Source organism: Zeus faber, assembly GCF_960531495.2.
Source record: "Zeus faber genome assembly, chromosome: 15".
NCBI lineage: Eukaryota > Metazoa > Chordata > Actinopteri > Zeiformes > Zeidae > Zeus > Zeus faber.
In genome coordinates this window covers 10,908,873-10,933,660 of record NC_137194.1, presented here as the reverse complement: position 1 = coordinate 10,933,660, position 24,788 = coordinate 10,908,873, and the positions used below count along the sequence as shown (strand labels likewise).

The 24,788-nt window shown below is 44.6% G+C and overlaps 2 protein-coding genes across 3 annotated transcripts; both read right to left on the bottom strand.

Moving 5' to 3' along the window:
- Nucleotides 1–599: 599 nt before the first annotated feature.
- On the bottom strand, nt 600–12,293 carry larp4aa (La ribonucleoprotein 4Aa). 2 transcript variants are annotated; one of them, XM_080015009.1, is made up of 17 exons: nt 11,745–12,293; nt 9,034–9,148; nt 8,365–8,523; nt 7,439–7,523; nt 7,186–7,322; nt 6,816–6,919; nt 6,575–6,685; nt 6,441–6,494; nt 6,097–6,306; nt 5,248–5,351; nt 4,987–5,028; nt 3,601–3,834; nt 3,358–3,412; nt 3,093–3,251; nt 2,864–2,991; nt 2,552–2,750; nt 600–2,255 (listed from the first exon to the last, which is right to left on the bottom strand). In XM_080015009.1, the coding sequence occupies exons 1-17, from the start codon at nt 11,862–11,864 to the stop codon at nt 1,863–1,865; spliced, it is 2,409 nt and encodes an 802-aa protein (XP_079871135.1). In that variant the 5' UTR covers nt 11,865–12,293; the 3' UTR covers nt 600–1,862. The 2 variants fall into 2 exon arrangements, with proteins under 2 accessions (XP_079871135.1, XP_079871136.1); XM_080015010.1 differs by lacking the exon at nt 4,987–5,028.
- Nucleotides 12,294–14,408: 2,115 nt separating this feature from the next.
- pfkma (phosphofructokinase, muscle a) lies at nt 14,409–22,797 on the bottom strand. Its single transcript, XM_080015378.1, has 22 exons — nt 22,586–22,797; nt 21,422–21,495; nt 21,217–21,294; nt 19,340–19,529; nt 19,086–19,251; nt 18,695–18,739; nt 18,306–18,414; nt 18,087–18,182; nt 17,896–17,988; nt 17,617–17,742; nt 17,456–17,520; nt 17,296–17,359; nt 17,031–17,177; nt 16,719–16,789; nt 16,531–16,618; nt 16,192–16,344; nt 15,926–16,090; nt 15,722–15,783; nt 15,306–15,417; nt 15,092–15,191; nt 14,892–14,997; nt 14,409–14,803 (listed from the first exon to the last, which is right to left on the bottom strand). Exons 1-22 carry the CDS (start codon nt 22,674–22,676, stop codon nt 14,650–14,652), a joined length of 2,355 nt encoding a protein of 784 aa, XP_079871504.1. The 5' UTR covers nt 22,677–22,797; the 3' UTR covers nt 14,409–14,649.
- Between the last annotated feature and the right edge of the window lie 1,991 nt (nt 22,798–24,788).

The following is a 24,788-nucleotide window of genomic DNA, read 5'->3' as shown; positions in this document are numbered from 1 at the left end:
AAGTGATTTCACATTACTTGAGTAAGATTCTCTTTTATAAAGTTAGTGCATTTATTTCATTACACTAAAATCACTAGCTGCTCAAACTCATTAATGACAAAGAAATAACCACCCCAGTGATTGGTTACTCGTTTACTGCATAACTAAACCCAAAGTCAACGCATCAATTATTTTCTCATCTGAAATCGCAAACAATATACAAATCTTATGTGCGATTGAGTTAATCAATGCAATTTCACACAACTTTGGGGAAACCAGCCTACCAAGATTGGGGGAAAAAGCGTTGCACTGTGGGACTAAAATAAATAAAAATTAAAAAGCAATACATACAGAGTCAAACTGCAAAATCTAAATCAATCCATTTAAAAAAAAAAAAAAAAAAAAAAAAAAAAAAAAAAAAAAAATCCAAAATATAACCTGCAAACTCAACCTAAAAGCACAAAACAATCTGGTGAACACCTGTTGACAAAAGCCTTCTGCAGGTTCAGCGCTAGCACAATTACATTCTCCCACACAAGTCTCTAGTGAAGGGTTACCACAATATAGCATAGGCAGCTACACCTCTACAGTCTCCCCCCCGCCCCCCCCGCCCCCCAGGTCCAGTTTAACTAGGCCCCAAAGATTCCCCAAAGACTACATGACTTAGACTCGTCAACACGACCAAAAACCTTAACCTCTGTAAGTCAACTAGGATCATAGGCAGCTGGCACATAGCACATGAAAATTGTCTGATCGGTCTACCCTTGACTTGGCTGCTAAAGGTTCGTTGTCGTCCTTAACAGCCTACCTTTGACGCTAACCCCTTATTGATATACAAATAGCATAACCTGGATATCTTGTGATGTAGATAAGCCAAGTCCTGCCTAGACCACCGAGCACATTACACTTACACCTTCAATTAGCATATTCCTTATGCTAAAATTATATTGCCCTACTATGCAAAGAAACATGTAAACTAAGAGTCTGATAGCAATGTGGGTGTATTCTGAGGGTAAATCCAAAACATTTCAGAATCAATAACTGAGATGAAACTACTTAAAACAATTAACTTTAGACCAAGCTAGTCGGTTGAGCTAGGCTTACAGGCCTGTGGGCATTCCACAGTGGATTTCCGCAAATTAATCACCCTCCTGCCAGCCACAGGCTTAGCTGCGGCTCGCATTACATTTTCTTGATGCATTGGTGCCTACCATTACCAGGATGAAAATACCACTAAAGCACACATTTTTATGAACATACATTAGAGGACCACACTGTCCAGTTTTGGGACGATTCAGAGTCTCTGCAGAAAAATCATCTAGTTTGTTTCAGTCAGTGCAACAGCAAACTGTAGCACTCCAACCCATTTGCTTAACAATCAATACAGAGACATCAGTAAACCCTTCATTCTTGCAATTGTAAGCACACAGGGGGGGAAAGACAACGGTCTCATTGCGTGTTAGTGATATCTTTGTATATGTACATGACATATATATGCATGTTTTCTTAGTGCATATGTTCATTGCAGACCAACACCTATTCTTTAAAATCATACAGGTAGCGTGCCAGTTACATGGCCCAGCATTCCACCTCGCCCCAGCAGAGCTGAATGGAAATGATCTCCACAGAAACACTTAAAATTCTTTAAGCGTGAGCTTTTTTGTTTCCTTTTTACAATGACTCGTGAAAGTTCACACTTCCGCTGACGTTTCTTTTTGCCCATTAGTCCTGGATGTCCCAGTCTTTGTCATTTAAAAGCTTTTTTTTTTTGACAAGTTCCAGGGTGGGGGAGGTGGCTACCATAAGGTTGTTGCTTTTGTTATTTTTTTTTTATATATTTATATATATTCAAACATCTTTTTTTCTTCATTCATATCAAGTTTTTACTTTGGCGATACTGGTGGGATATTCTGCTCTTTGCCAGTGTGCCTGTATCCTCCCTGGGGGGAGCTGCGTCGGGCGGGAGGCGGACGCCTCTGGTCGCGGAACTTGAGGCCCCCGGTGCCTCTGGGGCCGTTGCTGCGGTAGTGGCCTTGGTTGTCACGTTCACGTGGCGGCCGGCTTTCTTTACATTCCCAGCCCCCCTCCCTGTCATGGGCCTTCTCCTGCTTGTCCCCGGGGCCGACGCCGGAGCCGTGCTCGTCCGCCTTGTTGACTCGCAGCTCACGGAGCGGTTGGCCGGACGCATTGCCGGAGGGGGCAGGGACGGGGGCCGCGGGAGGGGGGTCCTTAGGTGGTCGCTGGCAGACCTCGGCGTAGCTGAGCTTACGGGGTTCCTGAGTGGAGCGAGGGAAAGGGGAGAGATATTTCACAAAGACATGACCACCCCAACCAGATCTGACCATCACCTGAACACTTTTTAAAACCCTCAGATCTCATAATCTGAACGCTCATCGGGATGGCAGTGAAGGTTCGTGGCTTTGGAGGTAAAGGACAGAAAGAGCGAGTGAGTGAGACAAAGAAAGAACCAAAGCCAGTCGTTCCACAGCCACTTTTTCCCCCTCTATGCGCTAAAGATCTCATCACCGGGCCTGTCCTACCCCTACTGATCATCTGGTTTCAACGACCTCACCTGTGCAGGGGCAGCGATGGTGGCAGTCGCTGGGACCGGCGTGCTGGGGGTGGCTGGTGTGGAGGCAGCGCTGGGCTGAGGCCTGGGGCTGGGCACTGGCTGCGTGAAGGAGGGCGGGGTGGCCGCAGCCGGAGTCGGCGGAGTCACCTTTGGGGCCGGAGGATCTGGCCTCTCAATCTTTTTCTCAGGACGTGCGACACTACCAAGCAAAACAATTTTGGACTTTAGAGGTTACCATTCAATGTTATGGCGATTCCCCTAGGCCCCAAATTAGTTCCAATTTTAAATCTCATCTTTGAGATCCGCCTTTACCTGGGGGCGGGGGATGAGAGTGGCTGTGCAGCAGATTTTCCAGCAGCCTGGGAAACGGTGGAGACGCTCACCGCCTCCTCCGTCATCAAACCTGCACTCACAGTGGTTTCCTTACTGGGGACTTCAGTCTATGAAAAACAAATGGAGGCACGCAACTTATTTACCCCTCTTCCTGCACCATGAAAATGCCAACAAGGTCTTAATAATGAAGTTTAATTTTTCTCCCAACCTTTTCTCGGTTCAAACCACGCACAACATCCGACATGCGGTTTTCCAGGACCGGCTCTCCCTGTGTGCTGACCACACAGCCGGGGAGTGGCGGGAAATTGGTGGCAGCGAGGTCAAACTTGGGTGGAGGCACCTTGACCTCTGCAAGTGGTACAGGTCTCTGAAAGGGGAGATTGAAAGACAAATTGTGTCAACATAAAAAAAAACTAAAAAAACAACTATGCTTCAAACATGATACAATTTCCAAAGACTAAATCGCAGCGCACCGTGATGCGGTCGTCCTCTCGCCTCCTCCGCGTTCCTCTGTAGGTAGTACTCCGTCTACGGTAGAAAAGGGTTGCACGCTTTAACACACAATTCAAGATCATGAAGACCTTATTTACCCCAAAGTCCATCCAGATCCCTAATCCAGTAAGGCCAAATATAGACATCAGTTATGTCCTCTGCACTACTGACAAAATTAGGGCACGCACAAAACAAAAGTTAAAGAGCGCTCGCCCGGTTCGTACCTCCCACGTCCAGCCGCGCTGCAGTCATCACCCGCTTCCAGGGACGTAGTAGAAGAAAAATGTGGGAAGGCGGAGGCGAGGTCGGCAGCAGTCTGAGCAGGGATTGCAGTAGTGGTGGTGGCGGCAGATGTGGGGTTCTGCGGACTGCGTAGGCCACTCAAGCCGTCCAGGGGGACGGGAATGACAGACGCAGGGGCCGCATCGCCCGTCCTCACCTGAGGCTTAACGTGGTTCCTGTTTGAGGTGGAGTAAGACGAGACACTCAGTCACGACTATCATTCAGGAAATGTGATCTGACAAGTAAAGAGGTAAGAAATCATACTGTGTCCCAAAGGGAGATTATGTGGGCAAGAAAGGAATTTTCTGTCTTTGTGCTCATGGGTGTGCTGGCGATAACGACATGTGAAACCTCTCCCAAATCAATTTCTTTGTTGGGCCTGCCTAAGAAATTCCCATCTAGGAGCATAACTCCAATGTCACTCGATGTTCCCTGGCGTAGAATCCAACAGTGCCCAGGTTTAAAATATTATTCCGCTACAAGTAACTGCAGATTTATTTGTCATTATTTCCATCAAACCCTCAGATCTCATAATCTCAACGCTCATTGGGATAGGAGTGAAGGTTCATGACTTTGTTGGAAAAGGGAAGAGAGAGCAAAGAGAGAAATATGGGAAAGAAAGGAAAGAGGGAACAAGGAGAGAGCAACAAAGTCAGTTATTCAACAGCCTACTTTCCCTCTATGCGCATCATGATCTCATCATCAGGTCTGACTTTGAAAGAATGCAGTGAGAGATAGGAAAGCATCTTTCACATTTACACTGTCTGTAAACCACCAGCCCATGGAAACCAACTTGCAATGGTTCCAGTCAATGCCCAATAAGTCAACAGCAAATTGCACAGAATAATGTTCCACAGCTCTAAAGACCTAAACCCAATTCCAGTCTATGTAACCTGTAGACCTGTGTCGCAATCTCATACATTGCATTCCCTTGTTTCTTTGATATTTTACCACTTTACTGAAAAATAGTGAGAAAGTAAATAGTTAAAAAAGAAAAACAAAATGGATTAGTTCAAATGAGGTGAAACTGTAACATGCTGTTGTGAAAATGATCATGTTTGAAAGGCAAGGTTGAAACTCAAATAAAACGGCCAATTGCTCAGATTGCAATAGTTTCACCCTGAATAATCTCCACATATCAAAATGACATGACAAACCCAGAAGTTCCTTGACCGAGCAACAAACACTCATTATTGAGAGCTCTTTTTATGATAGCCATAAACGTCTGGCACGAGCCAATGGCCCTAGTAATGGATTTAGTCATTTGGTCACTGTAGTATGGTAAGAGATGGGGAGTGATGAAGCTTATTGTATAATAACAGCTGTACCTGAAGGCATTTATTACATTCTTTCTTGAATAGAGGGGGACACTGTGGGACAGTAAAAGACAGGGGGTAAAGAATTTTAATTTGCAGATGGGGATACAATATTCTTTGCAACAGATTTGATTATAGGTTATGTGTGATGTATAGCAACGTGCAAGTGATGAAATATGCCAATTAGAAGATGCTGAAAGCTGCACACGGTTCAGTGTTAAGTCAAAGCACAGGAACTCGGTCTGACAGCGCATCAAGGAAACAAGTTCTTACCGGTTCCTGTTGAAGGGTCGACTGATATTAAGCGAGTTGGAGCCAGTTTTGTAGTGTCCGGCAGAGCTAAATCCATTCACAAAGCTACTGTTGGGAAACGGTGCCTGCAAATGAAACGGAAGACAATATTTCTACGTCAATTGAAGTTTTAGCACACAATACAACCTGTTTAATATCAATATTAACCAGTCTGCAGAAGGAATCACAAAAACTAGCGCTTGTAAGACAATATATCCACTGTGATATACGTATACATCCAACATCCTGTTTTTTAGAATCCAACTGAGGTTCATCACATGTAACTGTTTGGTCAACTACATTGGAACAAAATGTGATTTACACAATGAATTGGTGTCATTGCAGGGACGCTCAAAATGGAAGAAACACATGCAAGGTGCAATAAATATGTTGTACTTTATGATGACTGTGATATCACGACAATAGCGACAAACTTTGGCAGGCACTAGGGCTGCGTGTTGGACAGGAAATCACAATTTGATACCAAGGGGCACGATTTGATTAAATCTGATATTCAAGAGATGGCTTGCGACAAAATTCTTTAATCAATATATTGACATCTCATACATAATGAAAATTGCTACAAACCCTTCCATGTATAATCTCGCGTACATTACAATAATGGTCACGGGATAAATTCAGTCTGACGCAGACATTATTACATTTTAATTAATTTGTGACTGAGGGTATTCAATTGAATCAGAAAATGGATGCAACTTTCATGTTCATTTTTTTTTATTTAACAGCCCCATTGAAAACTAAATTTTCTGGGGTGAAAAGACATCCATAGCTGCCTACATCATATTCACAATTCCATAGAAAGGCTCTCACCAGAGGTGTTTCAAAGTACGGGGTGGGCGAGGGCGTCCAGGTGGGCGGTACGATGCCGTAGACCGGGTACTGCTGCTGTGGGTAGACGTGCTGCATGTAGAGTGGAGAGTTGTACTGGGACTGGCTCTGAGACTGCTGGGCGTACATGCTGCTGTCCATGCTACGGTAGCCATTCTTTGCAAAGAACGTGTTGATGGCCTTTATCCTCGCCTATCAGCAGGCAAAGGAAAGATTTAAAAAAAAAAAACGATTTGAGAAGGCGTGAATGAGAATCAAGTGAAATAAATAGATTGACCGTCAGGCCTAGTCAAAAAAAACCACAATAAAATCAACAAATAACTCACCATGATTGGTTTTCCCTGAAATGTTTTCACTTCCTCTCTCAAGTATTTGTACGCCTAAACAGAAAATAAGTCATTAGACGCTTCAGTTACAAGTTATAAGACACAATTTGGGGGAACGGGAGTAAATCACCAACCTGTTGAGCATCCGTATCAGATTGGAATGTGATGTACCAGTTGTTGTTATGTGCGAACTCAACGCTTATCACCTTCGGACAGTTATCGTTTTTGAATAGTGATTCCACTTCCTGAGAGGCCCACAAAAAGAATTAAGGAATGGTTGGTTTCACTTAAGGAAACCATGGTTTTACATAACAATTCTGTTAACCAATCAAAATGTGTCTCTTTCTCGCGTCAAACAGCAGCAGCTGGCCTCACCTCAACAGGGGTCGTTTCGGGAATTTCCCTCAGGATGATGATACACCGCTTGTGATTAGGACGCACTTTCTCCCCCTTTTCATCCACTTGCACCATCGGAGAGGCTGCAGGAGAGAAAGCAGTTTTTAGTGGATCATTAGTCTTCGGTGTCTAATGGTTTATTATATGTTAATCGGTATGTTCTGATGACACCTAACATGATCAATATGGCTCTTTAAAGCGGATGTTTTGTATAACCCTATTATCTTAGACACAACATTTATTCTTGCTGCTAATTGGATCAAAATGTATACCTGTATCGGCCCATCCCTAGCGTAGACGTAGTCATATGTAGGATTCTGTATTAATGAATTGTTTGAATTTTGCTTACATCTCAACACATCCAGGATGAGGTCAATGTCAGTAGTAAGGACCTTGATGCCCTCCATGCTGGCGATTGTCCAGATCGGCACAAACTGGTCACTGTCCATCTGGGACATCAGGTACAAATCCTTCGACAGATTTTCCCTGAAGCACAATAAAAGCAAGACAAGCATTTCAACACTGTGCCATTTTCAAAGAAAACAATGGCTCCACATTCCAGAAAACCCCACTACTACAAAGCCGTACAGGCTGAATCTCACCTTGAGAAGTAAAACTCCAGCTCTTTTTTCAGAGACTCGCGCAGGTTCTCAGACGAGATGGGCTGCTCCTCTGTCTTTGAGTCCGCTGAGGACCAAAATCAAAAATATATTAATGGAGACGGATCCTGTCCAACATGGTGTGAATTTAACTGAAAAGCAACACAAATTAATATTTGTATAGTAAATGTCATTGCAACAAGGTCAACACTGAATGTGCACACAACTTCCAAAACAAACTAAACTTTGTTAGAAACTTAGTAAGCTTGCATTGCTGATAGGAACACTTTTGGGAAAAGTATAAACGAGTCTAAATTAACAATTAAACCGGAAAAAAAAACACCTTAAGCAAACTGGCTACTTGGAACATAGTCCCAATCCATGATTTTATCAACATGGTAAAAATTCCACCTTTAAATAAAAATATTTTCATATAAACACTGAGCATTTCAGTTTCCTTATCTTCTGCAACCAATCAATTTTTAATCATCTCCACTTAAAAGTTTAAATATGGAAATATAAAATGTGTCTAGAATTTTTTTTTACTCACTGCAAAAAGGTCTACATGCATGAGTAACAAACATAACAGTTTGTCAAAGGTAGGGCTGTACCAACTCGAATTTGGCTGTTAAATGCGAATATTCGACCATTAGTTTTCCGAGTTCCCTTGAACGCCACATTGCTTCCAGCTTTCAACCAGAGGGCATTGTGTTCGTCTTCTAACATCATATCAGAGAACGAGTCCAGTAGTTACTCAATTGCGGATTGTGTCGTTATCTTGGAACCATGAAGAAATAAAAATAAAAACCGACTGCTCAACTTGAAGCTCAGACAACAAACGGAAGAATTGGCTCGTCCGATTTCGGGGGGCAGTCCTAGTTACAGCACCGGTTTGTTTACACCCATGTAGGGCAAGTGGCGAGACTGACCCGAGGTTCCCGAGGTGGACTCAGCGGGAGAGAATCCCAGCTCCGGTGGGTCCATTCCGTTCACTGCTATCTCAGCTGTTGCTGTAGAGGTACTATCCTCCAGGGCTGTAAATCCCACAGTGTACAGCTTGCACCCAGTGGGTGAAGGCTCACAATAACCTGAGAAGAAGGTAAGCAGTTCCACTCAGAATTGTCGGCGACCCAAGACTGTGAAAGTAATTGTCATTTTGTAAACACTTATTAGCATTTTAATTCCTGCAGGTCTAAAAATAGTAACTGTCTAGGGGAGCAATAAATGGGGTTGATCAAAATATCACAAGTATGAATATAAACCCTGGTATATTTGTTTGTATGAAAAAAAAAACAAAAAAAAAATTAAAAAAAAAACTAAAAAAAAACGTTTTGACCTTACTTGTACATTCATCCACACCACAAAAAGCTGATAAATCAAGGCAAAACTTAATTTACTCATGAAATTAAAAAGCAGAGAAAAGAACAAACTATCTGCCTAACATTGTAGTTTTGGGTTGGAGTTGGTCAAGCAACACACTGCTTTTAGAGTCCCGCTGGCAGGTGAGGTACAATACATGCGCACAGAGTAAACTTGCACTGCCTAACTCTGAAACAGTCACATTTTCTAAAAAACACGGGGGTATGACATTATCTCACCTTCAACATTGGAAGGCAACCAATGAGAGCCATCGGCAACAGCCTCACTCGGGACCACGGGGATCTCCTGCCACACCTCGGCATTTGGGTTCAGACCGGCTCCCTTAGAGGTGACCTTCAAATAAATTTTATTTATTTTTTAAGTGCAGATTTATAGGTTAAATATATTGGATTAACAGAAGAAAATGTGTTTACACTCCGTCAAATCAAGCCTTGAGCACAAAGGCAACCATAAATATTTTTGGGAGACTGGTCAGACATTCATGCTACATATCACAAGTGTAGAAATGTTCCGAATTAAAACGAGTGTCGCTACTTGTTGGCTCAACCAAGCAGGCGTCTAGATCGGCCTTGAGCAAATCAACGACTAAGCAATCCCAAAGTCAAACTATACGGTCGCCATATTAACAAATTCCCCATGAGCTCTGTGTATTAGGAGCAGCAACTGGAGAAAAGGGACAAGGCAGTTGCGTCCACGCATGGATGTTATGCGTTCACGTTAACATGGACCCTTTAAGAACAATACCCAGGCCAAGTGGGTTCTTCTGAGTCACAGATTAACATTTTAAATGTCTCATTAACAAATCACATATGAAGACTGACGCTTTAGTCCACCACGTCTCCCTCCCAAGAGAACACTCAAGCCACAGGCAACATTGTGTAGTTCCTCCCAGCCAAAAAAACGATCTGGTCTTTGTGGTCTCGCTCTGAAAGAGCGCCTCCGTGTCAATGGCCCACATTTTAGTATCTTTAGAGCTTATTGTGCATAATGTCCGGGTGCGTTGCAATGATATTTCACTGCATATACGTATGTATATGACAAATAAATCTCTTGAATCTTCAAAAGATGCAGAGGACATGGGATTGGCATTTTAGACTTCAATGTGAAAGAATTTATTCGAACTTGACAGTGCATTTGCATTATGCATTTAACTCCCCAAATTCTGGCGTGTGAAGAGATGAGTTGATTGTGTCCAGCTTCACTAACGAACCATTGAATATCATCGTGAGATAACTGGTGTAATAGACCAAATTAGTTATTTGGGTATCTCTGCATATTACAAAGCTTGTCAAACAATTTTACTTAAGTAAAAAATAAAAACAATAAAAATCTCGACTTCCTTATGGACACAGCCTTCTTCCCATATTTGTGACAAACACATCAAGACACTGTCATGGAACACATGAGTAAAATGTTCTCTCTGCATTTGCTCCAATGGGTCTTAAGCTATTGTACAAACTGTTAAAACTTGTTAAAGGTCATCTTTTGCAAAACTGTTGATAAATTGTTATAACTGTTACTTACATGTGTATGCTACCCCTACATGGACAGACAGTGTCCCACTTTGTTTACAGTGAGTTGACAGTGAAGTGTGTTCATTTTTTGGGATGGGTGCATATTTTTTTTCTTTTCGTGTATTATTTTTGCCTGTTTTTATGTGTGCGGCTCTCACGCCACCAACTCCCCCGGAGATGCATGAAGAACCATAAAGTACCAAAACTTTCAGGACTTATTTATACATACTGTTACAGTAAATAATACATACAGTTTTAGTTATTTATACTTGTTCTAAGTACAAGTTGGTCTGAGCTTGGATGTGTTCTACTTTCAACAGGATCAATTTGCCCAAACACAACAAATGTTAGACTGACACTGCACACACGCAGGGCCGCTGAGAATTTAACATTATGTTCATGTATAAAGCGAGGAATTTAACATTATGTTCATGTTTAAAGTGAGGAATTTAACATTATGTTCATGTTTAAAGCGTGGAATCCGCTTTAATGGGAGAACGAGCTCAGTCTTCCCAAAACAGTGACGCTCGGATAAAGTAGATCCAGGACCCACCCCTTCGGCCTGACAAGAACAGCTGCCATGGGAAACTGCCCAATAACAAGTACCATAGCGCACTATAACCCACCATCTACCGATTTTTAAACCCTCGGTTCACGTCTAGTTCGCAAGATACTCCCCCAAAATCATTCACGGTCGCTAAGTGCGGAGGCGCACGGCTAAAGTGCATGTTAGGCGGTGTGGAGCGGAGTGCAGTCAGCTGACTCCGCTGCGCAGCGCAGGCCAGGCAGCGTGTTGCCGCTAGCCCGTTAGCTTTGGCTGCTAGCCGATTAGCGGCAAGGCTGGCCGAATGAATGATAGTTTGTCCGCAGACCGCTCGTCGACCCCATCCCCGCATCGATCGACCCTTTTTTTGTGAGCAAAAATAACTCGGAGCTTCCCGCAGGCCTAGCGAGCACCATTATGATTCGACGCCCAGCGCCGTAACTTGAGCTCCGCTAATCATTACTCAGCAAACTACTTAATGAGCCTGCTCGCTCCTGCGGAGAGCTAAGCTAATAGGCTAATATTAGCCCGAGACCTTGCTATCGCTAGCCTGTCTGGTGGGTAATGGTGGAAACGCAGCTGATTAAATTTACACACGTGTGGCGGTTTCCTGGTTCAATGGCACCTGGACGTGAACCGCCTCCACGGGGGTTAACGTCGCGTTTCACGCAACACCACTAAACTCGATTAAAAAAAATAATAATAAAAAAAAAATTAAAAAAAAAAAGTGAGGACACCGTGAAGTGGAAGCATCTTGCACATTTAAACTGAATGGAACACATATGGGGGGTCTGCGGCGGGGAAACACAGACGGGATCTGGGGTTCGGTGTGTGTGGATGGTGAGGGTTATCCCTGAAGGCCGCCACTCACCATGCCGCCCGACCCTTCCTCGGTCCCGGGCGGAGCCTCGTCCTTCGCTCCGCTCTTCGGTCCCGGCTCGGCCTCCTCCTCCTGCAGCAGCGGCGGCTCTCCGCCCTGGTCCGAACTCATCGGCCGCCCCTGGCTCGCGTCTCCCCCGTGGCGTTCTCCCCGACCCCCTCCGGCTCACGACCGAAGCGTGCGCGCCAAAACACCCCGGGATCGGCGGTCCGTCCCGCGGCTGTGCGGCTCCTACAGGGCGGCCCGGGAACGTACGAAACCAGGGGTAGCTAGCTAGCTAGCTGGCTAGCTAGCTCGGAAGCTAACGCGTATGTATGAATCAACGACGCTGGCTAACGGCGGCTAGCGGTGCGAAACTCAACTTTGACGCCGAGATATCAGGTGCGGAAGCCCCCGCGGAACATGGTGCTTCTCGGACCCGCGCTGTAGCCGCAGCTTCCTCTGCTCATTCCCGACGGAGCGACTTCGTGACGCGCATTCCGAGCCGGGAGACCCAAGCGGACACTGGGGACACGCACCTCGCCTCGGCGCAGCACGGTCCTCCACCGTCCCGAAGGCCTTTGCGGCTCTGCGTGACCCTTCGCCGCGGCGCTTCCGCTTCCGGTTGAACTTTATCTCTCATTTATTCAACGGAAATAAGTAAAAGTTTGACACGTTCGCTTTTCTGTCGCTGACACGAACAGTCAAGTTATTTGTATTAAATAAACATATATGTTATTAAAAAAAAAATACATTTTTAAATGTTTAATACATTTATTGAGATATAATTACATTTTATTTAATTTTAAATATAATTTCCAGAACATACTTGTCCAGGGGAAAACGGTTTATTATATAACATTACACAATTATTTAGTTAATTATTTGGTTTATTACATATTACTACTTTTTTATATTTGTTATTCTCATTATTGTTGTTGTTGTTGTTGTTAGGGGTCCGTCTCATAGGGATAGTCCCCATATCGTTATTGTTCTGATTTTTATAATTTTCCTCTGAATCTTTCGGCCTTAAAGTGTCCGGAACAGAGCGACCGCTGCAGCCGCGGACACGGTCGAGGTGTCGTTAGAACCGGGACGTCACAGACATATCGCGGTTCAACTTTCACCCAAATCGATTTACATTCGGAGAAGAAATTTGTGGGGGAAAAACAGTGAATTTTGACCAAAAGTGAAGGAACCTCAAGGCTTCACCAACACACCAATGTTCAAAAACTTTAACCAGGTAATGGAACGAGAGGAGTTTTAGAGTAAGGCGCTTTGTGACATCATCATCCGATGTGCAGGTTGCGGTTCTCAACGTCCATTTGCGTGGTGACTCCATCGCTCTGTAGTGGTTAGAGATTACAAACTAGGTGTGAATGTGTGTGTTTATGTACGTCTTACCTTACCCTATTATTTTTATTATTATTATTATTATCTCAGATTGGTTTTTATTCACTTGAAAAAATAACATTAAGCCTTTTTTTAATCTCTTACTACATTTATGTATTGGATTAAATTAATTTATTTTAAATTATTTCCTGGATTGTATTCTTATTTTCCAAGAGCAGAACTGTTCATTCGTGAGTGAATTATAACTTTATTATACAGTATCAACACATCCTTGTTTTGATTTAATGCGACTTCAACATCTTTATTTGAATGGAATGAAATAAAACCACGACTGCACACATGGAATATTTAAAGTAAAGCGATATGCATTCATTGATAAGGAATGGGCTTATTTGACCTCTAAGAAAGGTAAATAGAAATTTAAAGAGAAATGTCCTCAATGCAAACTCTTTGACAAACTGAAGTCAGTTTTACGCTCTCTCTTCAAATAAACACGTTGCATAACTTATTTATCAGCCTAATCTATCACTTAAAATGTGAACTTAAATGTCAAAACACCTGCTCATAACACAAGCGCAGATAAAGCTCCACGCTTATGACTCAAGGGTAAAACCCAGGAGCTCACTTGATAAAGCCACCAGAGTAATTTGGCACCGGTTCCATTGAGAAAGCCTGTGACGACACTACTTCCTAGTGGCTCATGTTAACTCCTGCACCCATCTGTGAAGCTTGTGCAAGTAGCCCTCAGAAATCACAGGTTCCTCTTATTCAAGAGTGTGTATACTATGGTGAAAGAAGAATCAAAGCAGCAAGTCATACGCTTGGCAGGCTTTATTGCACGCTTTGACGTTTTACAATGATTACGTTGAGTCAGTCTTCATATGTTCCTGGACAAATGTGAGATTTTCAGTGATAAGAAAATATTCGCTCATGACAACGTGCACTCTGGGGGCCAGGCTGTGCAGAACGCCCAAATTTCTGCTTTTGTTTGTCTGTTTTCACACCCTTGTAAACGCAACTTCCTCAGTCCATTATGTGGTACACTGAATTTCGGAATTTCCCCCTGGGGATTAATAAAGTGTCATCATATCTTACTTTAGTTGCAGGGTAAACACTGGGACTTTGAAAGAAAAAGCTCACAAGAGGATATGTATAGTATCCTTCTGTCTGGACTGAACAGTTTTATACCTTGTTTCAGGGTTCCAATATTAAAAGCGAGGGCAGCTTGTCTGAGTAGTGAATTCTTCTCTAACCAAATTGCCATCAATCAATCGTGTGTCAATAAACATAAATGAGGACACGAAAAAAAACCTGACAAAAGCGTCGTGATAGACATTTAATCTTCTTGAAGTGATCACAAAGTGCGAGAGGAAAAGGTGAAAGTGCAAGAAGACGTCCTGTACTTTTATTGGAACGTCCCCCTCAAGGGTGAGACAGCCGACCCACGAGGATCACAGACATGAAGTCGGGTAGGACAAGCATCTTAAGTGATCTTATGAAGCTGTGATGATCTCGTCCTCGTCTTCTTTTTTACTCCCTGCGAGCAACACTCCGCTCGCTGCGTCTACTTCTCCGCAAACGTCACATTTGGAATCCCCTTCTTGATCACATGCTCCATGTCCGCATGCTCCGACGTGTCCAGTTTGATGTCGTACTTGGCCAGGATCTTCATGATCGGCCTGATCTTCAACCACCACTGCCTCTTGGGGATGCGGTGCCTGCACCACACAGAAATCATTTGCGTGAGAAACTCGTCTAGTAAGTGACTTCAACTTACTGAATGGGGACGAAACAGTGTTCATTTACTCAAAGTCGGTCTCCTCTTTCAGTTCAGTGAGCGGCTGGAAGGTGAGCGATCTTTTCTTCATGCCCAGCACACAGGCCGAGTCGGGTGTGTTTGCAAAGATGCGACCTAGAGGAATCGTTTAGTATAGTTACCACTTCACACAAGGCCTTTCATAATCCGACATCCAAAACCGGTCATCAACCTCCAAAGTTACACATACCATGTCTATAGCAGTCCTTCATTTTCTCAGTCAGCCACAGGACACACTTGGCACCCATTTTCGTGCCAAAGTTTCTATCAAAGGGTGTTGGGGTTCCGCCCTATAGGAGAGAAATGTCAAGACAGCATCATGCGATAGTGCCATCAAGGAAATGAATGGATTTTTCTCTCACTTGGCACATCATTGTACACTGATAGTTGGCACGCTGACAGACCTGCTGCATGTGTCCCAAGACATTTTTGCGGCAATCAAAGACACCTTTGCCCTCTTCTGAATACAGGTTAAAGATAAAGTCTGTGGTGTAGTTGGCATTGCTGTTCTCATTTCTGTAAATGGATGAAAATAGGAAGTTACAAGATAAAATGAACACTACTTCTTGTTGTTTTGAACTCTAAGGGCAAAATTCACAAAAGACGTCATCGCAGACGCAAGAAAATGTCTCTATATAATGAATTCAATTTAATAATATTAGTTAATGCCTGAAACATTTTCTATTCCCCGGTCATTATTACATTTCAAGTTGATAAGAGACCCCCTTATTTAGATAATGATTTTATGGGACAGACACATTTTCTAATCAAAAATTGTGAAGATCATATTTTTTGGAAGGATATTTAAAAAGAATCCCACCTGAGAATCAGGCCTCTCTTGACTGTGGTCTTCATCTTCTCCACAAGATGCTCCACATTCAACTGAAAAGCAAGACTCATAATAACTACAAAGAAACAACATACAGTACATTTCCTTCCTCGTCAGTGTGTACTTCCATACAATATACTGTATACATCAATACTTAATGGACAATGTGTTTTGCTCTGAACTCGATTATCTCACCACCAGGTCCTTAATACTAAACTTTTCTTCATAGATGTAGGCAGCATCAGCTCCAGCAGCCAAACCGGCCATGGTGGCCAGGTAACCACAGAAGCCGCCCATAGTCTCTATGATGAACACACGGCGCTTGGTGCCGGCGGCAGACTGCTTGATTCTGTCACAGGTCTGTGGCGGAATGAATGAGAAAGGTGTTGGTGTTTTTATAAGAGGAGATAAGTGCGTTGATCACCGGGTTGCATCTCGTAAGTGTGCGCGTTGTTGCTGACAGCGGTGATGGTGTTGAGAGCAGTATCAGCGCCGATGGTGAAGTCTGAGCCGGGGACGTTGTTGGAGACGGTGGCGGGAATGACCACCATGGGAATGCACAGCTCCTCGTACTTCTCTCTGGCCTGAACCAGCTCCAAGCCGCCCACGTAGGCCTGCAACACAGGTGGACAGGTCAAGATGCATTCCTGCAGAAGTACTGTCTGTCAAGACGCCAGTTAAGGTGAGGCTTGATGACTGTATTTGGGTTATTGTGAAGCCTGAGAGGTGAATCTACGATTGGCAATGTATAAAAATTATAGGCTTTGTTTGACTGATATGCATTGTCTCATTGATCGTACCTCAAAACCGCCAATAATCACCAGAGCATGGATGTTGTGCTTTGCAATATTCACACTGATTTCCTCTGTAAATTTCCCCGGCAGAGTTCTACACATGGAAAAGGAAAAAAATGGCACGGCCACATTTTCAAATCAAGTTGTCATAAAAAATAAAAAATAAAAATAAATTTAAAAAAGACATGTTTTACCTCTTGGTGCCCAACATTGAGCCTCCTTTGCCAGTCCAGCCACTCACTTGAGTCCAGGTGATGGGTTCAATCTGGGGAGAAAATTACCAAGTATAGCACTACTTGTCAATACTACTACTATTATTATAACAACTATGAGTACGACTACTATAGTAACAAAATATGTATAACATTATAATTGCACATTATTATTACTATATTGCCGCTCAGAGATTTGTATCACTGTAAAACATTTTGGACGTGTAACACAGTAGTCTGCGGTGGACAATGCAGTAGTATGAAGATAATTAGGGTTTATGTTTGTGATCTCACCTGTCCATGAGCCAGACCGTCAAATCCGTCATGGATGGCCAACATGTTATGGCCCTGTATGATGCCCATTCTGACGGCAGAGCGGACAGCGGCGTTCATACCAGCGCACGGAGCACCAATGTTCATGATGGCCACATTGATGTTGCTCTGGAGAGAGTAGAAACATGAACATGAAGGTTACAATTGCCCAATTTATCAAGGTCATATTGATATTTATTGATCCCTCAGCCACTCATGCGTTAAACCGAATAATGTTTTTTCCTACCTTGGTGTCAGGAGGGTTGATGTGGGCCAGTAACTTGTACGTATTCCAGTTGTTCTCAAAGCTCCTGTGAACAGCAAAGAAGGTGCCGTTTAAGTCTCAAGCCTATCCCTGTGCTAATGGACATGGACTATTATTTACTTTAAATAAAAAACATCCTTACTTTCCCCTCAGCTTGATGGCGTCTGCAAATCTGCCTTCGCCCATGGCAGCAGTGACATCCTTGGTCTGTCAAGGGAATCAGAGAGGTATCACGAGATGCCCTGACCTACGCGAGAGGTCTCCCTTTTTAACAGCTGAAAAGCACTTTAGACGGTGGCATACCACTTGCACGCATTCCATGAGTGGCAGTCTGATTGCCTGATTCCCAGAGAGGCTGACGACGCAGGCTGGAGTGTCCGGAGTGGCCTCGAGCAGAGCCATCACGGCCTCCACCCCCATCCTGCTGCCCTGGAGGTCACAGCAGACACACCGCATGGTTAGATCATTATGTGTGGGTTTGTGTGACAGAAACCGGAAAAGGAGATAGGAGAGAGAGATAGGAGAGAGAGGGAGAGAGACAGGATCGACACTATAGGTTAGCAAATCTTCAGAAATACTGACCAGGATTCTATCGAAGGCGGAGGGCGTCCCGCCTCTCTGTACGTGTCCGAGCACAGTGGCGCGGGTATCAAAGCCCAGCCTGTCCGTCACGAGCTGCAGACCAAGAAATCAACTTTTACTTGTGTATGAAGCACATACTAATCAGAATATCACATATATTCACCCCGATGACTTGAAAAGCAGCAGTCTACCTTTTTGAGCTGATCTGACGTGATTGGTTTTCCATCTCGGGACATGGCTCCCTCAGCCACAATGATAACATTAAGGCGAGAGCCCCTGGCCCTTTGCTAAAAACACACACCTCATTAAAATTCATGTGATTCTCATCTGCTAAGACTGATTAGAAGCAAAGTTCCTCAAATGGGATGGCCGGCTATTGATCTGTGCATTGATCTTTGCTCCGTACATACATCCGCCAGCCTCCTGCACAAGTGCTCCTCCCAGCCGTCATCCGGGGGCATCTCCGGAATGAACACCCAGTCTGCACCGCAGGACAAGGCTGAAACCAGAGCCAGGTACCTGGTGCACAACAACACATGCACATTTCCTCAATATTTTGTTCAACCTGAATAAGGATTTGAGAGATTGAAGAAAAAAAAAAACACATAGTAAATGATTGTCACACGGCCGGATATTTTTGGAATTGAGCCTTTGCACTATTTTTTTAGTATATAACATCAGTACAGTTAGATATGCTGAATCAGGAAAATTAAACACACACACACACAGACACACAGACACACACACACACACACACACACACACACACACACACAATAGCGCACAGATCAGTACTGACCCGCAGTGTCTGCCCATGACTTCCAGAATGAACGTCCTCTGGTGGCTGCAGAGGGACATAAGGCATACTGTGTTATGAGAAATACAAATCATCAAGCCTAGGTTTTATGGAATACACCACAGGGTTAAGTCACACACCTCTGCTCTGTAATGTACAACGTGAATTTATTTAACTTTGCCTATAATTTGTTATTCACTGAGAAACACTAAGAACCGCAGAAATCCGTAACTCTATAAACTGGCCATTTGTTGCCATCCGGATTCCAATCAGAGTGTTGTATCTTTCATATTTTATTTATTTCTTTGCGTATTTCTACCTGTTCACTATTATTTACAGCTGTAAAGCCCCATATGGATAGCGTGCACATGGGGAGGTCACAGCAGTGTCTGACCTCTGTGCGGTCGTGGTGATGGCGTCCACCACCTCAATGATGCGGTGCAGGGCGGAGTCCGTCCCAATGGTCATGTCGGTGCCGCAGAAGTCATTGTCAATAGAACCAACCATGCCAACGATGTTCAGGTGAGAGGATTTCTTGGCTTCATCATTGCTAATTTTACCTGGAAAGATAACATGTTTAAATCAAATAAAGTCACCGGCCAGGAGCATTTTTACTAAAGACTCGTTGTGACTCTGTCTGCGTCTCACCAGCTTTCACCAGGTCGGCCAGCAGCCCACTCCACTCGGTCCTGAACTGATTGGCACCGGTCAGACTCCCGTCCCCTCCGATCACACACAGGTTGGTGATTCCCAGCTTCACCAGGTTGCACGCCGCCTTCATGCGGCCTTCCCTGGCTCGGAAGTCTTGGCAACGGGCGCTGCCGATCACAGTGCCGCCCTGTCATGCAAAATCAAACTGTTCAGGGATAGAGGCACCTCTCATGGCTTGGAAGGCAGACAGGGAGACGCGACACCATTAACATTTACATTTACATTTCGTCATTTAGCAGACGCTTTTATCCAAAGCGACTTACAATTATTCAAACACCGACGGACGCAGCCATCAGGAGCAATGAGGGGTTAAGTGTCTTGCTCAAGGACACTACAGCATGCTAGCAGGAGGAGCCTGGGATCGAACCAGCAACCTTTAGATTACTAGACGACCAGCTCTACATTACATTACATTACATTTAGTCATTTAGCAGACGCTTTTATCCAAAGCGACTTACAATTGTTCAAACACCGACGGACGCAGCCATCAGGAGCAATTAGGGGTTAGTGTCTTGCTCAAGGACACTACAGCATGCTAGCAGGAGGAGCCTGGGATCGAACCAGCAACCTTTGGATCACTAGACCACCAGCCCTACCTCCTGAGCTACCGTCCCCCGTTAAGGTATTAGCCTGCGGTTCCTCGAAATCCGATCACACACACACAACGCTGGAAATGGATTTAAACCTTTCAAAATCGCATGGCGTTCTCTTATGACGTCCGTTCATCACGTGACACTACAGTTTAAACACTTTGCAGAGCTCAGCCTGAATTACTCCCACCGCTGCCCACCCCCTCTGTTGAGACAGAGATAAAGGTTATGAGTGTGTATTACGAGCTCTTAATCTTCATTTTTTCCACGTAGACTTAGCTGCTTCCAGTTACCATCATCTTACATAACAGACCTTACTTTTCAGTTTTATAAAAAAAATAAAAATAATGGTGACGCAGACACTCTCAGATAACGTCTCCATACTTTTCGTACGTGAGAATATTATTATTATTATTATTATGCTTCCCATTCATTACCGGCATTTATTCGCCTGACGTCGCCAGACCGGTTCGCAAATGTGTATTACTCTGGAATCTCTTTGTTCATCTTCGATTTCCAAGCGGGCGTTACCAACGCTCACAATCAACGGCGCTCCTCTGTATCGCGTCAAACACCGCCCCGTGTTAGATAAACGGTTGCAATTGGCGAGGGAAATCGGTCACGCTGAGGTATAATAATAATAATAATAATAATAATAATAATAACAACTGGGATTTATATAGCGCCTTTCAGGAACCCAAGGACACTTTACAATAGAAAAACAAAATACAAACAAGGCAGTGTAGATAATAAAACAAGACAGGGTAGAAAATCGAGAGAGAGAAAAAAAGAAAAAAAAGGGGGGTCAGGGGCAGTAGGCGTATCTGACAAAGCGAATAGAACACAGATTCATCAGGTTCTCAGGCTAAGTCTTGTTATTGTGCTGCTATCTCCTGTCTTTACTGTACTTATCCGGGCCACACATTATGGGGGGAGAATCAGACCTCGCTTTTGTCTTGAGACTTCAGAGAACGGGAGATTTTGGGAGCGGGGGGGGTCTGTTCTCCCCCATAAAATCTGCATTTCAAAGATGTCGATCTGTGCATTAGGGCAGCCCTTTGTTTCGAGGACGCTCTCTCCCAACTCTTACAACCCTTATCCACCACTCTCACTTCAAAGGGAAACAGGGGTCTTCGTAGACGCTCGTTCCGAGGTGTGAGGAGTGTCACTTGTGCTTCTGTGGTAAATTGCATGCTGTCTGTGTCTGCCAGAGTCCACACTCACCAGCTGAAGCATCATGGACACGCTCTCCCATGTGGCAGGTCGAATGTTGTCTCCTCCATCCACCAGTCCTTGATATCCCTGCAACCACAAGAATCCTCATCATATATCACACAAGTGTAGGAAAAAAATCCTTGTATTACATGTAATATTGGAAATTTGTACCATGCATTGCAAAACACTACATACAATATTTAGGATTCTATACCTCGTGAACAAAATAGACTTTGGCTCCAGTATAGAGACCGACTCTAACTGTGGCCCTCACAGCTGCGTTCATACCTGGGGCGGAAGAATAATAATGGGGTTTGGCTCATTTTAATAGAATCATGCCACAACGACAACACTAAAGTTAAAAAAAAAACAAAAAAAAACAACAATCACAACTCTACACCACATAACGAAGTAGTCAAGGCCGACCAAAAGCACAACATTTTAATTGAACACCCCTTGAAACGGTTGAAATGTCAATCGGGGTCACAATAGATAAATATAGTTCCGGTGAGAACAGAGGCCTGGCTGTGTGCTATTTCTCCGCTAAAGGCCACGACGGCCTGAGCGTGTGTTATGGCAGGCCGGCGTGGAGGGCTCTCGTTTCAGCAGACAGCAGCTGTGGGAGGATGGGGGTCCGCTCCGCCATTCCGCAAAAAGGTCACGGCCACTAAAATTAGCCTCAAAGAAGTGAAATACGTGGACATGTGAAGGTGACAAGGGTTGAATAGAGTACACACGCTAAAGGTTAAGGGAACATTTGGAATGTTTCGATGTACAGCACCACGTGGCAAAGATTAAACTGAGGCGTTTATTAATAGATATTCCCCTTCCGCCGGTTCAAGACGGAAAGCCTAACAAAGGGGTGTGCGTGTGTGTGTGTGTGTGTGTGTGTGTGTGTGTGTGTGTGTGTGTGTGTGTGTGTGTGTGTGTGTGTGTGTGTGTGTGTCTCTCGGAGCAGATCAGTCGTGGCGACACAGTGATCAGGGTTTGTCGGGACAATTACCAGGGGCTCCCAAGTCACATCGAGATACAACTTAAAACGCCCAGGCACCACAACGTGTTTCTTTTTTGGCTCTGGCGCCTCTCGAGAAAGTCAGCCGGCGCTCGCACCCACAGCACCGCGAAACGGTCACCCATCCCAGAACCACCCGGTCTTCTGCCGCGCTTCTATTTGTGTCACCGCTGAGGTCAACGTTTCGCAAAAAGCACCTCCCCCCCCCCCCCCCCCTCCTCTCTATGCGGGATCCATGTCGATAGATTCGACGGCGTTCGATTGCCAAACCGACGTATTCGGCGAGCAGCCGCCCTAACACCCCTTCCCACGCGCCGTCCTCTCCCAGCCTCCGCCTGCCCAACCCCCCCCCCCCCCCTCGCTCACCTTGGGCATCTCCACCAGATGTCAGCACAGCGATGGAGCGCCCCACCCCCATCTTGGTGGGGTCCATGCCGGGCTGCAGAGTCTTGGACATGTTTCCAGAGGGCCCGAAGGGGACGGCCTGCCTGGCGGAAAAGAAGGGAGAAGAGACAAGAGCGTTGGCGCGCTCGCCGTCCCGTCCACACTGGCCTCTGCTCCTCGGGGGAGGGACGGGCCAGAGCGCGGGCTTTATAGTGAACCTCTTCCCCATCCTGCCCCAAGCCCCCACCTCCATGCCCCCACGCAGTCGCACGTCCGAGCTAAATATACAACACGAGGCCGTGGAGCCACCTGTATCAGATAGTTTGAGACGCAAACACGATACACTGTGTAAATGTAGTATGCTGATTTATTTTATTTTTTTCCTCCATCACGCAAAGAATGTTTTGAGAATATATTTTTTTGAACAGTCACATTTTTTCGGGGTCAGGCTAGTTTGCTTGTTCCTCGGTAAACATGCAAACGTAGCTTAAATCTCAATGAACGGTGTGCCACGTGTCCCCAAGTCTACACACTGATTTTACTATTTCGCTGCCTACGCAGATTTAAAGTGTCGCTAAAAGTCAAACGATGGTAGTCGGCTCCCGTCTGAGCGCCCATTCATTTATTTTTTGTTTTATTTGTCTTTCTCTCTCTTTTGTAAATGAATACAGGACAGAATAACAAGATGATCCCGTGACGCATTTGTTAAACACGATCCAGAAACGTCTCACTTCGGTTCTAACATTTAAGAGCCAATCATGGTGTGACTTTTGTATGTTTTTTTTGTACGTACGCAATTTAAATCAATATACAATTTAAATCGCAAAGAAAAACGCATTTTTGAACGTGGCGGTATTTTGTTTTTATTTTTATTTTTTTGTTCCATATTCTATCTAACAGATTAAAATGAAACACACTTATCTGTATAGAGTTGTGTTGTCATTTATCAACCGTACTTCAACCGTATTTCATTCGTAGTGTATTATTTTGTTCTACAACTAGGGCTTATTCTTTAACCATCGATATGAATGTTGTTTTAACGTTATTTAAGGTTTTTAGACCCAACGTAATGTCAGATTATGGCGTTCGGGAAATTGTAAGGCTCAGTATAATTAAATAGAACATTTTTAAGTGATACATGTGCAGACATACCAATCACAGGTCAAAACATTGCTGCGTTTCGCTGCATTCTAAAAGCCCAGGAGCGGTACTCCGCTTGGGAGCCGGAAGAGCCGGCTCTGGCTGCTGAGCCGAACCAAATGATCCGACTCCCGAAAAAGAGCCGGAATTCCCACCACCAGCTGAACTCTCCAGGCATCACTGTCACCACGCGGCTCGGTTCTGACGCGGCGATCAGCAGCAAAGAGCATTACCACGGACAGAGCCCCCTCGTGATGCTGCACATGATCCCTGACATATTTGTAAAAAGATAAAATAAATAAAGAAATCCCCAAAAAAAAAACCCAAGGGGCTTGGTGTCGGACTAGTGTTCGGGCGCTATCCTCCCTTACAGACACCGCAGGTACATTTCACCAACCTTAACTCAGCCATGACACACTTCTTACACTGAAACAACCTCACTCCACACGGCAGCCTGTGAACAACATCATCCTCCTCCTCCTCATCCCGCTCACCGCCGAAACGTCACCCAACGTCACAGACGAATACTTTGAAACGACTCGTGAGTCAACGCGAGCGATCGTTCGATTTGGCGAACTGAACGTAATGGCCGAGGGGCAACGTCGAGGGCAGCGGCACAAAGAAGAGGGGTCGAGGACTCGGGTGTCGTTCTAAAACAGAGTGCGCCTGACGTACACGTCCCCGGTCCATGCGATCAACTCCGTTCCCCCGTTCGGGATGCACCTTCCCTCGCCCACCGCCGCGCGCTGCACCGACCACGGGTTGGAATCGGGAGAATCCAACGTATCTTCAGTCACTCAAGAACCGAATCTCAAAAAAAAAAAAGAGTGATTGAGAGAGAGAGAGAGAGAGACGAACCTCGCGTCGCGACGAGGAGCTCTGGTCTCCGTGTGAAACGTGTTGATGTCATGTGTGGAACTGGTGACTTGGATGAATTAGTGCAGCTTTGCAGTTCTGAACGTGCACCAACGAGCTCGTTTCCATTATTGGTTTATTTATTTATTTGTTGTTGTTGTTGTTTTTTTAAGTGTAATGTACTCATCAG